General features: G+C 29.1%; 1 protein-coding gene across 1 annotated transcript; it reads left to right on the forward strand.

Annotated features, from left to right (window-relative positions):
* The first annotated feature begins 1,988 nt into the window (after positions 1-1,988).
* On the forward strand, positions 1,989-17,443 carry LOC126857882 (uncharacterized). The gene is made up of 3 exons (XM_050607739.1): positions 1,989-2,518; positions 15,919-16,086; positions 16,448-17,443. The coding sequence occupies exons 1-3, from the start codon at positions 2,363-2,365 to the stop codon at positions 16,532-16,534; spliced, it is 411 nt and encodes a 136-aa protein (XP_050463696.1). The 5' UTR covers positions 1,989-2,362; the 3' UTR covers positions 16,535-17,443.
* Positions 17,444-17,682: the final 239 nt, after the last annotated feature.

Genomic DNA, 17,682 nt, shown 5'->3' on the forward strand with positions numbered 1-17,682 from the left:
GCACATTCTAAAAAACGATTACCTTTCTTTAAGCGGGGTTCATTTCTGTTCTCGCGCTTTTTCGAATTCTTACTCACGTCTACAAGCAATAACTCCCACTCACGTTTATAACTCCACTGAAAGACGATCGATAAAAACTCTGCCATTTTGCAGATAATTGCGAGCGACACGTCGCATCACCACGTCCATCTCTTTAATGAGAGACGGATACGCACCAAGAATCTTACCACGGCGGCGATAAGGGCCTTTCGTAACTCTAGAGAATTAGATTCCCCGATTCCTCAAAATACAATGATATCTCAATGAAAAAGAGAGAAGCGAAAGAGAAGGAGAGAGAGAAAGAGAAATATCGCTTTAGTTTGCAGTAGTTAAATTAAAAAAGAAATTAAATTGTAGTTCTTACAATTGATTGAAAATCATTTAAGTTAAAGATAATTTTTTATTAAAAAAAAAAAAATTATTTAATTATTTAAATTAATTAAATATCTCATAAATGCTGAAAATTATTTTAAATAAAATAAAAAATTAGCTAATAAAATTTTGTTATTTTTTATTTAAATGTTCTTTAATTATTTATAATTTGTTAGCTGAAAAAGAGATACAATGCGTTAAAATTTATCAGTTACACTCAACGATAGATAATACTATAAAATATAAGATGTCATAACATGCGAAGAGATAAAAATAAACTTTTCTATCTCATTTTAGAATTATTTCTTCTACTCAATCATCGACTTTATATCACGCGTCTATTCGTAGCTATATCTGTTAAAAACGTCAGGAATTTGTACATGTCTACTGAAATATGAACTATAAATTACAGGAAGTCTTCCAAGGCATCGACCCAGATGCAGTAATGAAAAACGAAAGTGATAATTATCTTGTAATTTGACGACACTCATGTGACACTATATAATTTGTATTAGTAATAATATCATACTAAACAGACGGATGAAATACGTAAAGTTATGCTTTACTATAAGATATTATAGATTTATTAAAGAGGATAAAACAAGCGTAAAATATTTTATTTTTGCGAACAAAATTTTTATTCTTTCAAAAACACAAAAATTGTTCCTTAAAAACTTTGCTTTATGTCTCTTTTAGGAAAGATAACCAACCGACTATTTTTTTTTTTTTTGACTTTCATCCGACTAGTTTCAATTACGAATTCAACTTTGAACTGTTTTTAAAACGAAATTTAAAATTTTTCAAGTTTTGTTTAAAGAATAAGAAAGTAACGTGTACTATTCGACTTGTGTCCTTATTAGCTTTATGTAAATCAATTTCAGAGAATATATGACAAAAGAATATGTACTTTATATTTAAAAAGATAGAAGACAATTTTATTCTTTATTAAGCTCATTTCTAATCTTTATACATATAATTATCAGTATTAATTAATTTATTATTTTATTAATAAATTGATTACTTACTAATTTATTTAATTCTTTATTTTAGTATTGACTTTATTTATTTATTAACTGATAAAAGTGTAAAAAGCAATGTGATGTTAGAAAGAAGAAACGTCAGATGCATTATCAATATTTTGTTCAAGTTTTTAAAAGAAACACATTGTAAATAATCAAAGGATTTAGGAAAGATAAACAACTAACTATTCGACTTATCTCCTTCGTACTAACTAGAAGATAACTTTATCCAAGCCATTTTCAAAGCTCCAGCGTGCTTTATCTTACAAGGAAGACGAGAAATTTTAATTATATCTTCCGTCAACAAAGGTAAATAACTAATTTGTTACTTGTTAATTAACTTATTTTTTTTATATTCTGACTTCATATATACAAGCCATTTAATTTCTTATAAAAGAGGAAATCTATGATTATGTTTTGTTGAAGAGAAATAAACAAGTATTGTGCTTGTTCAATTAATAATTTGATGTTTACTAATTTGGCGCGAATAGGACACTTGCGGTGGACACGCGATCAGCCGCGCGTCTTCTTCCGTCTCTCGCGCGGGCCGAGAAAATCCAAGCGCCTGCGTAATGTCAACCACGCGTGCAAGTATATAGAGGGTGACTGCTCACCGCGAGCGTCACATTGCATCCCCGAACGTATGTTCATCAAGCTTTACTGAAGTTCGGAATACTTGAGTGGCGGTCGGTGCACCCCAGATCCAGGCCAACAGATCAGCGCCTTCTTGAAGACACCGGGCTTCCTGCTTGATATCGAGGATCGATCGAGATCCGAAGCAATTCCGGAGACGATATCTTCGTCGAAAAGACGCCGGCGGGAACCGGATATCCGAAAGATTCTTTTTTCGAAAACATTTCTCGCATGTCGTAAGTCGAGGTGCGGTAAGAACGTACATCCGGCGACAGGATCTAGGATCACGCGCGATTAATATGGGCATCAGCTTCCTTCCGTTGATCGTGCTAGCTATAGTACCGATTATCACCGGTAATTTTGGACAGCGTGTCATGGGGAAGAGGAATTCCGTGGGCAACGATATTGCTAATGTCGATTATCCCGATTACTCTGCCAAATACGACGATTATCCGGTAAGTAAATAAGCATCATTATTAACTGTATGCGCGAGTTTAGTTTCATTACGTTTTGTACAAACTTTTCTTATACAAATTTAATAAAAATAATTTTATTGACCTCTATACATACACACACATACACACACACACACACACACACACACACACACACACACACACACACACATATATATATATATATATATATGTGTATGTGTATGTATATAAAACTACACAAATGCATGTAGGTATAGCTGAAAACATTCTCTTTTTATTTTTATGTTAATTCTTATTTATATCACTTCTTGCTTTTTTATTTATTATACCGGATCGAATAATTAATAAAAAGATTGAATGGTTAGTAAAAATAGAATTTAGTAGAAACTGTAATACGATCGATTTTACTATGAATAGAAATGAAAGAGAATCCGACCATACGACAATAATGCAAAACTGTTTCTTTGAGTCTCTCTCAAAAAAAGCGAGAGAAACGAAGGCAATTGTGTGAGAAATCCGTCGAATGTAATTGTCCGTCAACGATTTTTTCTTTTTTTCTGTTCGTCAATATCTGAAAACCGTTGCTTCCCCTTTGATAATTGCGTTACGACACAGATTTGAATCTAAAAAGAGATAGTCCGATGCTCATTTATGATAATCGCATCCGTTTTGCCATCATTCGATTTTTATTTTTTTTTTCTCTTGTTCGGCGTTTTTAGAATTTCCGTATTACAATATTTTTTATTATATTTCCTGTCGTCTCGGTAGCAAATCAAGAAGGTTTTTCGAATTCTCGCAAATATGCTTTATACACGTTCTTTTTTTAACTATATATATATATATATATATACATTCGCAGTTACTTGCGACAGTTCATGCAATCACCGTTTAAGGGATTATATGGTATATTTTTTACGCATAAGATTGGCAATTTGTAAATTTACGATCCCTATGCAACATAGATCATATTGTAAGTCATTTCGGCCAACTCAGCTACTGAGATTAATCCTACTAGATCAAAAATTATACGATGTTCATGTCGTATCATAAAATATTTGCCATATATTATTGTTAATAAATTTCTGTTGCTAAAATTTATATCCCACATTTAATGAGTTTGAATCATGTCGCAATGAATTTGATATTTACATGTACAAAATACATCTTTTATTCAAAATATATTTTGCAAATCATGTGCCGATATCTGAAACTCGATACAATATCGCGAATACAATACGCAAACTATTATTTGTTGCATAGTTTTTTTTTATAGCGATTTTTTATATAAATGTTTGGAGTATTTTTTATATTATCGAATATCTATGATTATTATAAAAAAGAAGAAAAAAAAAGTATTGCCATGAGATAACGAGAAAATATTACGAAAAGAAAAAGAATTTAGTTAAAAAGTCTCAAGTAATTGCGATTCTCTAGCTGTATGATTTTATCACGATTCGATTCGTTGACTCTTTATTTCGTTAATACTGTTATTAAAAGTTTCTTTTCTTTTTTCTTTCTCACAAGTTTATTTTAGCATATAATGTTATATGAACATTCAATAATGTAACAATAGGTTTGTTTAAAAATAAAGATATAACAAATGATACTAAATTTAACGTTACTGTTCTCTATCAATAAAAATACATTAAATTTTTCTTTAAGAATATAATTTTTCATGTTTTAGAAATTTATTAAATATCTTTAAAAATTATTATTTTTGCAAAATTATTATACTTGATTTAAGCATAAAATTGCACGTTAACTTTTTGACAGTATTTAGATTTTACAATATTCGTGGCAATACATTTTTATATTCCTTTTTACTTTAATACTCAGTAAAATGTCTTGTTTTTACTCTTAATATTACCTAATAATAATATTACTTAATATTAAGATCTAACTGAGCTATGACAAACACTCGATAAACATCGTTTGCTAGCTCGCAATTAGAGAAACAGTAATGCGTTTAATTTGGAGCAAACTTAATAATATCTTCTTAACTATCTCACGCTTCGTCTTCTTAATTAAATTAAATGTCACGTTAATTAATCGCGTATCTTTCATGCATAATTGACTAAAATAATAAAATATCTAATCACAGTCGTTCGTTCTCGCGAATATTATGTATTTCCAAGTTATGCTTATTTTGCGAAAACAATTTGCAAAGCGATCGAAGAAAGTCGAACGAAGATGACTGTGATACTGTATCGTTTCAATGATTCGTTGCCTCGTCCCACTTGCTCTGGAATTATTAACTTCGCAGACGTTTCCATTACTTGCTAATAATCGCGCTTCGTTAATTCAATCAGCTACGACTTATGGTCTTCTGTTTAGACGGAGACACGTTGTCGCGCAGCTTTGTCGGCGGTTCATTTCCGTGATCGCCTTTTCAATTAACTTTCGTTTCGATTAGTTAACGAATTCTTTGGGGATATGCATTAATTCATTCATCGAGTCGCGACACCCTTATTGTTATTACAGATCAAAACGTTATATAAAATATATTTATCTTTTTTATCACTTATAATTGTAACAGCAATATTGAAAAATTCGTCATTAACAATAAGATAAGAGGCATGGGTATTTGAAAAAATCATTTATCTAAAATTTAGATTCTAAATCTTTATAACAAACATAATAAATTAGTATTTTGATAATACATAAAACAAGAGAAAAATTCGAGAATTTTATATAATTAAATTTTAATTTTAAAAAATGGGAATTTAATTTCGCAGAAATTTTTATTAATTTTATTTAATTCACTTAATTTTTTGGGATATAAAGATTATATATCAATCCTAAAAGACTTTCAAAATCACCATTTTTAAACAATTTTTATAATTTGCATCGAAATTAATATATATATATATATATATATATATATATATATATATATATATATATAAAGATATGATGTAATTTATATTTTTAAATTAATCCATATTCTTACGTAGCTACTACAAAAAATTAAGTTTAGTTAGATCAATAATATTTTTATTTCTTTTGCTTAAATTTTGTTAGAAATGGAATTATCATAAAATTATCTTTTTTTACTATTGTTGCTTCAATCATTCATTCATGATATTGCATACATATTAAATATACGTATATCTATAATTGCCTTGTACATTTTTTGTAATTAAAAATTAAAATTAATATACCAATTTATTAATATATTTTTTCTCTAAATTTTCTTAAAATTTTTAACATTGCTTACAAATAAATAACAGCATATTATATAATATGCAAGTTAATTTTTAATCCATATAAGTCCATATAAAATTTATTTTATTTGTTATTAAGTTATATATATATATATATATATATATATATATATATATATATATATATATTATAATTAATACGTGAAACAATATTTCTTTAAAGCTATTTTGATGAATATATTTTATGAATTATTTTAGAATATGTCTAATTAATATAAATTATATTTATAGTTCTTATAATGTTAGCAAGTACTTGATCGAGCAACAAATAATTAATTTTGCTTGACGAGTTAATTAAATCGCGCGTGACTTATTGAAGCATATTCTGCTAACATTATTGTCGCGTTGGAAATACATGAAAATATGTGAAAATTCAAAAATGGCTAAATGACATATTTTTATAACAAAAAAAAATTTATATGTCTCATATTATAATATAGATATATGACACATTTACATTATCGATAATACACGTGAAAATATCGCGAGGTCGCGCGAAAATGTACGAAACATTTTGTCACAATTAATCACATGTGGACAATTTTCTCTTTTTTTAAATTACTTTAATAATATACTGTGCATATTTTTGTACTTTCTATTTAAGAAATTTCTTAAAGAGAACGCAAACGATCTCTCTTATGCGATATCAATACGACAATAATTCTGCAGTTATTCCAAACGGACCAAGTGATATTACTGGTAACTAGCATTAGACAGGCGTGAGATTGTGCCCTTGTTAGTTATAGCGAACTCGATAGTGTCAAGAGCCGCGAGCTCCATTGTTTCGCTATTTCTGCTCAAGTTTCACTGTATTGTTTTGTGAGTTGCATCGCGGAACATCGGTATAACTCACTTTGAAATCTCTCACTTATCAGTATCCGAAGAAGCGACAATATATATCTATGAGGAGGTCGGGAGAGACGGCAAAGAGAACATACGACCTTAAATAAAGGAATGAGTATGTGCAACTGAAGACGTCGCTTATATATCAGGCATTGAAGTCTCTCATATTACGTTGCGCGCGTCTGAAAAATAAATATGCATTCTTACATTCTTTTCATTTCTCATTTCAACAGCTAGCCGTATGAAAAATATCTCGACATTGATCTGGCACAACTTTACTAAAGTCCGACAACGATTAGTTCACTATAATGTTTTATTTAATGTATTGTGCATGATATGTTTTGCAAAATATCACGCAATTTACGTGCTAAACCGCAAGTGATGAAAAGTAATTACGTTTCAAATGTGGGATTTATGCAAATTTCATGTATCCCAGAGTTGTGATGATCTAACGCGACGTGTTTTTTAATTGAATCGCATTCTCGGAATATTTTCACTCGAAATTGGAAAAGTTTTCACTCGAATGGCACATGTACTTCCAACAGCATATCTGACGCTGATGGTACTCTAATATCGCGAATCTGTTACGCGCGGATGTCAAATGCACGAATACGTGATTGCAACTAGTAACATTTTGATACGCGTGTTTCTCCGAGTTTGCTGCTGTGTTTCAATTAATTCTCATCTTTGTCGGTAAAGGACACACGATGACGAGTTGCGTCATTGGCGATAATAAATTTTGTCGTCTATGTGCAGCTAATCATTCGCGCGAACCTCAGGTTTTATCAGCAAATTAAATACGTCGAGTTAGAATTGTTACAAATTGTCCAGAAAACGATCCACTTTTCTCGTGATTTTCTCAAGCCTCGTGCTTACTCAGTTAGCGCTAACACGATTCTAATCATCGTTAAATCTATTCTAGTCGCGCGAATGTATATACACGTGAAATCGGAACGGGAGATGGCAAACGATTGTTAAAATGTCGATAAAAATATCATCCGGTGATAATCGCGTTATTGCATCAATAATGTCATTGATTCGGTCTGGAATCGACCAACCTATAGATGGTCATAAATATGTTTATAGTTATTTCGCCTGGAGATTTAGAGAGGTGTGTTTCTCCGTGACGGCATAAAAGTGAGCTTTTTTTAGAAAGTTACTTCCTTTATATGACGAAGTGATTCTGCTATGCGAGCTTTATCTCGAATAAATGTATTTCAGTTTTTAAGCCTACAACATGTACAATATATATGTAAATATTTTTTAAGTGATAATGTATACATTAGAAATCATAAAGGAACTCTTCGAGGATTTCCATTTATTTTTTCGGATACGAATGAAAATTTGAAACGTATAAAAGGACGCCAAAGCATGTAAGACAATGCTTCTATTTTATACTTTTATCAGATGAAATTGAGTTTTTTCACGTTTTCGTGTTCTCTCAAAACAAGTCAACATATTTTATCATGTAATGCGAAAAGCCCTTTATTTTAAGTCACAAATGTGTTTTTTCAGTGTATTTCGTGATTTATTTACCAGTTATTTTTAATTATAATAGCTCTAGAGTATTTTTTATTAGTATTTTTTCTAACATTGAAAAAGAGTTAGTAAACTATTCATCGATTAACGGGAATAAAAGTTGAGAATTTTCGCTTTCGTTCAGAATATAATATGTGTGGTTACAAGCAGGCCGCACACATTTCAACAAACTACAAATTTATTATACTTACATTATTAAAAATGAAAGTAAATTTATCGCATTTTAATATACGTTTTATTGCGACATTATAATAACAAATTACTATAAATATAATTATTATTGTAAAAAACTATTTTATCACATTATAGACACTCATTTTATATATTGAAAAATTATATAAGTTTAATGATATATTCACTATTGTTTTCTTATAAAATCTGCCCTGAAACAGCGGTTCTGTCATGTCTCGCAATAAAGAGTTAAAGTTCTTGAACTTTAACTTACTTTATTACTTTGAAAACGTCTATTAACATACGTCTATAAACGTACTATACTATGTTCCTCTTGTTGTGTTTAAAACACGATTTCTGAGCGAGAGCCTTCTACCTTTTATCTTCAAGTTTAACTTCAATTGTAATTTTCACTCTCTTAGTAACAATATTCTATTTTCTGAAGCATGTAATATAATTTTAATAAGTAATCAATATTCTTTATTATTGCGCGCTTTACATTAAGTTGTAAGAACTTTTAATTGCTAAGGAACTATTGTGATTTTTTATTTTATTGTACGTAATTACATACATACATTAATGGATGTATAATTACATATAATAAAATAATTTGTGTACACCTTATTTAATTATTTTATTTTCAACATATCGATAAAACCCGAAAAAGTAGACTCTATAAACTAGATCTAAAACAATTTTCTTCTATATTTCTCTTATTTCATTTTTTTTTGCGTTATTTAAATATTTGCTATCTAAATTGAAATTTAAAGCGTTACTTTATTTTACGATTGCCTCAATTTTTCAAAAAACTATATTTGAAAGTGCCCAAATATATTTTTGCAATTACTTTAATATCTTTAATTACTTTAATATTTTTGCAAGTTCTCGCAATCCACAGAACAGATAAATAAGTTTATTTGTGATTTAAATGACTTTTATTTTCATAGATTTGTTTTTAATTTTATCTCAATAAGTTATGTTATTAAATGTTATATTATTAAATTATATTATTGTTATAATATTATTAAATTTTATTGCTTATTTATCTTTAGCACTTTTCTTTAAGCATGATTTACTAAAAACGTAAAATTGTTTATATCTTCTCTATGCGACTTACTGCGTCTCTCAGTTTATTCAATAAAAACATTTTTATTTTCCATAACAATACGGTGTTAATTCTTAATTTAAAAGTTAAATTTCGTTAACATATATTTTTTTTTTAAATAAATGTCATTGTATTTTTTAAGGCGAACATTTATTGAATATGTTATGAGATTTTCTTCGCGCATTTTATGTAGTAAAATTCAGGTGTATTTAGGTTTCTTTTTTTTTCTTGATTTCCTCCTCATTCAAGAAATTGCTTCATCTCAGTATTTGTCCTTCACAACGTGTTGATTCTACAAAATATAAATCAGACGTTTAACTCTCTGAGGTTTCTATTTCCGGCAACTTCATCGCCAGCGGTTTAATCTTTCCTTTTTCCTACGATTGGTGCGTCGACGAAATGAGATAAGTTCACGATAAAAAAAACATACAACGTAAATGCATCGGATTATAAATGCATCTATGAATGTTAGAACTTGTTGAGAAAATTTACTTGTTAAGAGAGACTAATTTTCGATTTTGGCATAGAACTTGTTTGGATTCTTATTAAAATTTGAACAATTTTTAAATGTGGTATTGTACCGAGAAATGCTAGTATTTATCAGTTAATAATAATTAGAATTAAGAAACGAGTTGTGCTTTTAAAGCCTTATCGATTTATGAGAAAATTATGACATCTCATCATGTCAAATTATATGTTTTTCATGCAATAAGTTAAGATTCACGCTTGTAAGAGAGAGAAAATCATCCTCAGCTAACAACAGTCGTATCTCGATATCTGATATATTCCATTAATGACACTATTTGCATGTTGTTTGTTAAGAACAATGAAATTAGTGCAGGCGTGACGAATGGTGGCGTAATCGGCGTAATTTCGTAATTAGGATTGTAATTAAAGTTTCTTTGACCCAAAGCGCTAATACAATTATTTCAAAGGAGAAATCAATTTAATAAAATAATCCAACGCATGCAATTAAAATGATTACGCGCTGTTATAGTAAATTAATGGATCTAATTTGACGGATTGAAAAAAAAATACCAAACTGTATTATAATCATTATCAAATGACATGATTTATAATTGAGAAAAGAAGTTATATATACATTAAAATATTTTACAGAAAAACAGGCCATATATTTGAATGTAAAATAATTCTTTAAACTTTTCTAATAAATTTTATATTGAAATAGGCAACCAATCGAATTAATTAATGTATTTGTCTCACATTTGTGTAAACATGAAAAAATTCACAATTTATTTTAAATTTCTCTCTTTATGTAAAATCTGTAAATCTAGAATATTTTAAATTATGTCAGATAAATATATATAAATGATGTATATGAATGATATATCACATTAATTCTCCAAATTTAGAAATTGCGCGCTATATAGAAATTGATTTAATACTTTTACACAGAATGACATTTTATAAATCAAATGCATTATTATTCAGCATTGGTTACATAATGGGACTGCAGCTAAAAACACTTTTAATATAAATATATTACAATATATATATATATATATATATATATATATATATATATATATATATATATGTTTGTGTGTGTATGTTTCTAATAATTTAAGAATTAATTGAATCCAAAATTATCATTTTATAGCTTTCGTATTTAGTGCGCCGTTCAAAGAATAGAGCCTAAACTTTATAAATCTGCGTTATTTTTGCGAATGAACAAATCAACTCGCTTGGTACCTCTCTGCTCGTAGTTTTACGAGATGCACATTTAAACAAGGCCGAACGCATTTTTACAAGTGCGCACCTACGTGGATCTCGTCTCTATGAATAAACCGCGAGAAGTTAAAAACGTGCGATGATATTTTCGTCTGTGGACATCCTATTTCACTTTTCTCTTTAATTCGACAATTTATCTGGTATACGTGACAGTAATAATAAAATCCGCAACCGCCGATAACACTTTTAAGCGTTCGTGAATGTCGCAATTAAAGGCGGTTGATTGCCCAGTCCGGCATCACTGCCGATCGTTTTCACTTTTTTTTTTCCCGTTTGTCTTTCACGAACGGATCGCTGTCGACGTGTTTTTCCCGCTAAAAATTATTCCGCCAAGTGCATGCTCGCGTTCGTTCGTTGATTGGAATATTCGGCGGTTCATCAAAAGCTCACCGTAACAGTTTGAATTACGGAATGTTTATAATCGTGTGCTATTGATATGAATCATACGCTTTTAGATAATATATTCCATTTTTAGTAAACACATATACACACGTATAAATATTTATTTTATTGTGAGATAAACACAATTAGATTATATAAAAATTCTCGCCGTTTGATAATTTGCGATAGTCAATGTTGGATATTTTAAATAAAAAATCGCAATTAGATTAATAATAAAAACAACACAACGAGAAAAGACATTTTATAAAAATCTAGAAAATATTCTATATAATTAAAAGCACTTTTTATATTCTTAATTTGTTCAGCAAATAATTACTATCAAACTGATTTTTAAAAAATCTCATTTACGAGATTTTTTTATCCTTCTCGTAGGCTGTACAGGAATTTTTAATATATATTAAAATTAAATAAAGTGTTAGAATTTATCGGAATTTCAATTACATCACTGTCCGAGCAATTAAATTTTGCGGAACGCTCTTTAATGTAGATCTTCATTATTCATTTCTTACAATAAAATACATTTGAATACATAACTATACTCCCTCGACAAAAGCGTGATTTTATATGATTTTCTTTCTTGCTTTATAAGATCATTCTTGATATTCCTATTGATATATAATCTTTTTCTAAATATGATGTAAAAAAATAATAAATGAAAGTCGATTGCAAGTTATTAAACTGATACTTAAATTGTCATTATCAAAAAATTAATATTGACATTTGCTGAAAATAGAAATTTTAACTATATTATGTTTTCTGGCGTTATTCTATGGTCGGATAATTTTTTTAAATTTATTTACCAATTGATAAATAGCTTTATTCTCATTTCAATCTTAAATGTCATCATTAAGTTCATTATGACGTCAAATATTAATTCAAACCTTTTCCTCTGAACTGAATTAAACTAGGATCAAAAGATTTTTATCCAGCGCATGATTTGTACAATATATATAATTAAAGATTCCTCAATAGTAAACTTAAAGCGTGGAAGCTTTACGAGAAAACCAAGCTCTTTTGCCGAAAGAATATCGTAGATACTTTTATTGCGTATTTTAAACGGTATGTGTATCGGCAATGAATGAATGCTATTTGAATGCAGAAAGTTGCTTTGCGCACGGAAGAAGAGATCAGAGTGTATCTTACATCGAGTAAGCGATTTACGTCTTCTTGCGAAGCCGTTCTCTTACGATTCTAATCTTCATTGGACCTAAATCCCAGTTGCGTGGGTGCGCTTTCTAGAAAACGTCGTAGGTAATAAAAGAAAAGTGTCCGGCGGTGTGTCCTTTGGGAAATCGACCAAAATGAATAAACTAGAGAGGTTAACTAGGATGCAATGTGAAATGTATTACGTGATTGTGTATGACGTTGATTGTTTGTTTACTTCGGTAAATATAATATGTGGAACAAAGATTCCTACATGGCAATCTGAACGTTTGCGAGGAAATTACGAGCAAAAATCGTGAATATTTGAAGATTATTATATGTATGTAAATAATCAAGATATTTCCAGGTTTCTTATCGTTTTTTTCATCTACAAATTTTTTAGTTTAATTTGGAGAGTTAATTTGATATATCCTGTATATAGAGATGAAAGCATATAAAGAGTAGGAATTTAGAGAAAAATTTATATTGTAAATGAGATATCATTTGACTTGTCACCTCAAGATTAAACCTAATAAATAAACGACCTATACGCGTAATAAACGAATTAATTAAATTTGTGCCGTCTGAGAAGTTTCAGATGGCCTGAAGCAATAATATTGATAATCGGATTGATTCTTCTCTTAATTATATTTCGTATTAATCGATCGAAAAATTATTATGCTAATCTTGTTACAAAAACATATAATCAAACATGCTAATATGAATTGATAACTGATTTATATATCAATCTGATTTTATACGCGTAGTACGTGATTTATCGAAATTTCAAATATATTACGCGCCTGAAGCATTTATGAAAATGAAGCAAACACAGTTTAATATCGATGAATAATCGAAAACGTTATTCGCAAATATTACGAAGAAAATACAACTGCATTCAATAAAAAATTTGGCTCATGTGTTCGAGTTGTATATTCTTAATCTGATATCAGTGAAAAGATAGCGAATAAAGCAAGAAGTATGCGACTCGATATTAGAAAGAATTTTTCATGAGAAAGAAAATAAAATAGTTGAATTGAAAGATAAAATCCATTCCAAAAGGAAAGCGATGCAAAGAAAACAGAGCTCGGAATGCAGGGTAGTGAGATACTAAAAGAAAGCGAGTTGACAAGAGAGAGAGAGAGAGTCTATAAAATTTACAAAAGAACAGTTGTATGTAGTATTGAGAATAATATCTGCCTGTATGGATTCACTCTCAACGGAAACGGTGATTGTCGAATGTCAAGCCAGTAATGGAAACCAAAGAAGTACACTGTCGAGATAGCCTGCGAAAACGCTGAGGTGCGAAAACGATTAAAATCGTCGATAATTTCAATGTATTGAATTTAATTTTTATTCTTTCATTACCTTTTTATTTTTCATGATTGTTATCCGAAAATATATTTGAATACTTCAACTTTTTTCAAGTTGTACAAATTTCAGGATGGATTTCTTTTCTTTTTTTAATGTATGATGCGTACGCTTTTTGTTTCCCCATTTTCTTTTAATCTTTTTTTTTTTTTAAGAGATTGATTTTCAATTTTTTTCTTTTTTTTATTCTTGTTAATATAATCTTTGTAATCTCGGCCATGATAATTTTGATAATGACTGCTTTATGTTTTATGTCTCGAAGATAGATAGTAAAATTCGTAATCGACACTTTCACGCCCTGGTTATTCTCTTACCTTGTACCTAAAAAGCTAAGAGCATCGGGGCGTATCTTTAATCTCGTCTGGGTTCTTTTGAACGCTCATTATTTTTATCATCGATTTTATCTTTCGTCCTGTTAAGCTATAGGACAGACAAACTGTCCCTCTCGTCACGACGAACCGAACAGTTCGACTCCTATATTTTCTTCTCGGTTTCGAGAATGTCGCGCTTCCTTGCCCGACTAACTCACTACAACTCGATATCTTCTAATTAACTTTCTGCAATGCAATTATTCGCTCATTATCCAGTGGATGATGAGTTATTTAAAGAGATGCATTATTTAAAATTAGATTTATTATAGTTAGATGTGAGTAAGAAAAACAAGATTTTGCGAACTTTATATTTACATACACACACATATATATTAAATGTTATTTCATTATATATTTCAGAAATAAAAAAGGAAAGAGAGAAAAGAATTGAAACCAAATATATATTTTAAGACGAAATTATTGTTGTATATTTTTTTAATTGTATCCGGATATAAATATTCTTGATAGAATAATTATATATGATAAAATTTTCTCTATTTAAGTTGCCATTTTTATTTTAATTTTTTAATTAATTAATCAATAGAAATGCACGTATTTCCGCATTTATCAATTAGACAAATCAATTAGAATAGTATTAAAAAAATAAATCCATGGTCTACTGGACTGTTATCTTTGTGTTATTTTGTAAAATACTTTATTAACATGTTCATTGGGGAGAAACCGCAAATTATAAATAGAATGTACAGAAATAAACCTTAATTAAGGGCTTCTGAGACACAAAGAAAATTGTCACAATTTAATCTACGATACAAATAAAAATAGTACGTTTGAACGTCATAAATAAACTAAATATCACTATATATAATTTGTAAATTTGCTAGTCAAGTAGATCAATTTCTATTAATCTCATGTTGTATTATGATTATATTCTGTCACGGCCTTGGAGGATGGATTCCAAGTAGATGTTATTCATACTGATTTTAAAAAAGCATTTGACAGCATTAATCATATGATATTAATTAAAAAGCTTCGTGCTCTTGGTATAGATGAAATTTTCTTGGATTGGCTCTATCAAGCTTTATAATAAATACATCTCAAATTATAAAATTCAAAAATTCTTTTTCTAAGAATATCGTGGTTTTCTCAGAGATCCCTCAAGGATCTCATTTGGATCCTTTATTATTTAATTTATTTATTAACGACTTAAACCAAGTATTTATTCACTCTAATTTATTACTTTATGCCGATAACTTAAAAATTTTCCTCTTAAAAAAAATTTTGTCACTAATTCTGTTGATGCCTTTTACCTACAGCAAGATTTTCTTAGACTTGATGCCTGGAGACAAGCACAACAAACTTTAATCTACCCAAATGTATCGTGGTTTATTTTAATCATAAAAGAAATAATTATTTGCATAATTAGTTCTTAGCGAAAATCTTCTCTTAGCCATTAATTCTATTCGTATGACAGTATTCGTATGTATAAAAAGTTTCTACATACTTCTAATTTTCTTCTAATTCTTAATTTTCTTACAGGTAATAGTGCCAAAGAGGGCGGCGCTATTGTTTGATCAATTGATGGTAGCTCTACAAAAGGTCGTCGATAATCAGGGAAAAGGTGCGATTGGAAGTAGAGGCGTAAGCAAATCGTCAGCTCCACGTTTTATAGCTAATTCGGAAATTCCTGGGACGGATGACCAAACGGTAATAAATTCGATATTAATTTTTAAATAGCTCTCTATTCAAGAGAAAGTTCTTATATCTAGACTAGATTTTAAGGGTTTTTTTTATGATAATATATATATATTATATTTATTGTTTTGAAAGTATTGTATTGTTTTGACAGTATTATATAATATTTTTAGTATTAAAAAAATTTCGTTTTCAATAGAATAAAAAAAAGTTTGAACGAGTCAAATACAATATAAGTCTGGATGTAAAACCTTCATCAAGAATCTTTACAAAAAAGTTAAATTGACTCATACGATAATTTAATCGCATAGGCGAATTTTTTTAAATTGTTTCTTAACGCGCAGGTCCTTATAATCATTCTTTTTGTTTCTAGATGGATTTACAACGACGCGGACAAGCCAAAGGTCAAGTTTATTGGCGTTGTTATTTCAATGCTGTTACGTGCTTCAAGAGGAAGTGATAATGACCACGCCGCCGTCAATTCTCCTCAATCCCGAAGACCGAAAGAAAGTGCGCCATTTCGTATCATTTTCTCGACTTAATTGCAGTAACACGACAACGAGATTGTAGCAGTGCTTTCCCCGGCTAGAGTGTCAAGTAATTAAGTGAAGATCAAGAACATACAGTAACACAGATTCGCGAAGTTACTCGTATTTGTCGAATGTTGAGTCAACGATTCTCTTCTTCCGGCGCGCCAAACAAATATCTTTGTCCTTCTTCTCTCAGCGACTATCACCGTCCTGTCTCCTCTATTGCGGATCACACAAGCGACACACGTAGAGAAAGAATTACCTATATATATTTACTTTTTCTTTATTAGCTTATAAAGTAAATGAATGAAGGCCTATTCCTATTAAATGACTTCTTCAAGCATACCAATTAAAATGAAATAGTTGGATATAAACCTAAATCTTATAAAGGTTTTCTTAGTTTCTGCTTTGTGCAAATCGATTACTCTTTTTGGGTGTTATCCTTACTTTCTATGTCCTACTATTTTCTGTCTTTAATGTTACTTGATGAGCTTTATTAAGGAAAAAAAAAATATACAATTTTCATAACGTTTTATTGCTGATATAAAACGGATGCTTTATTTTGTAAACTTTAAAGATTGAAACATATAAATTTTCGCATGGATACTTTTTTTTTCTACGATTGTGTATCGCTATGAAATTGAAACGCAATGAGGAACATTATTCACCCTATGCCGGAAAAATAAAAATATAGAACAAAAAACATCATTACTAACATAAATTCCATAAAAATTAAATGCTGCAAGAATACTCAGAATATAATATTAATAATATTATAATATATTAATTCCTTCTCTTCTTTAATACTGTTATATAGTTGTCTCTCTGAATCTTTTTATATTTCAAATATTAAATTATTTAAATGTTCTTTTATTATAGTCATTTAGTATTTTATTCAAATATATTAAATAATTCGCATATGAAAAAGAATATTTAAAAGTTTACTTAAATTATATTCATATATACAACACATCATTCAATATATCAAAAAAGAAAATTAATTAGATATAAACTATATATATAATTTACTGAAAAAACGAGCAATTATTACCAATATTTTTTTTTTTAAGATATGAAA

This window comes from Cataglyphis hispanica, chromosome 23 (assembly GCF_021464435.1).
Source record: "Cataglyphis hispanica isolate Lineage 1 chromosome 23, ULB_Chis1_1.0, whole genome shotgun sequence".
NCBI classification, from domain to species: Eukaryota; Metazoa; Arthropoda; class Insecta; order Hymenoptera; family Formicidae; genus Cataglyphis; species Cataglyphis hispanica.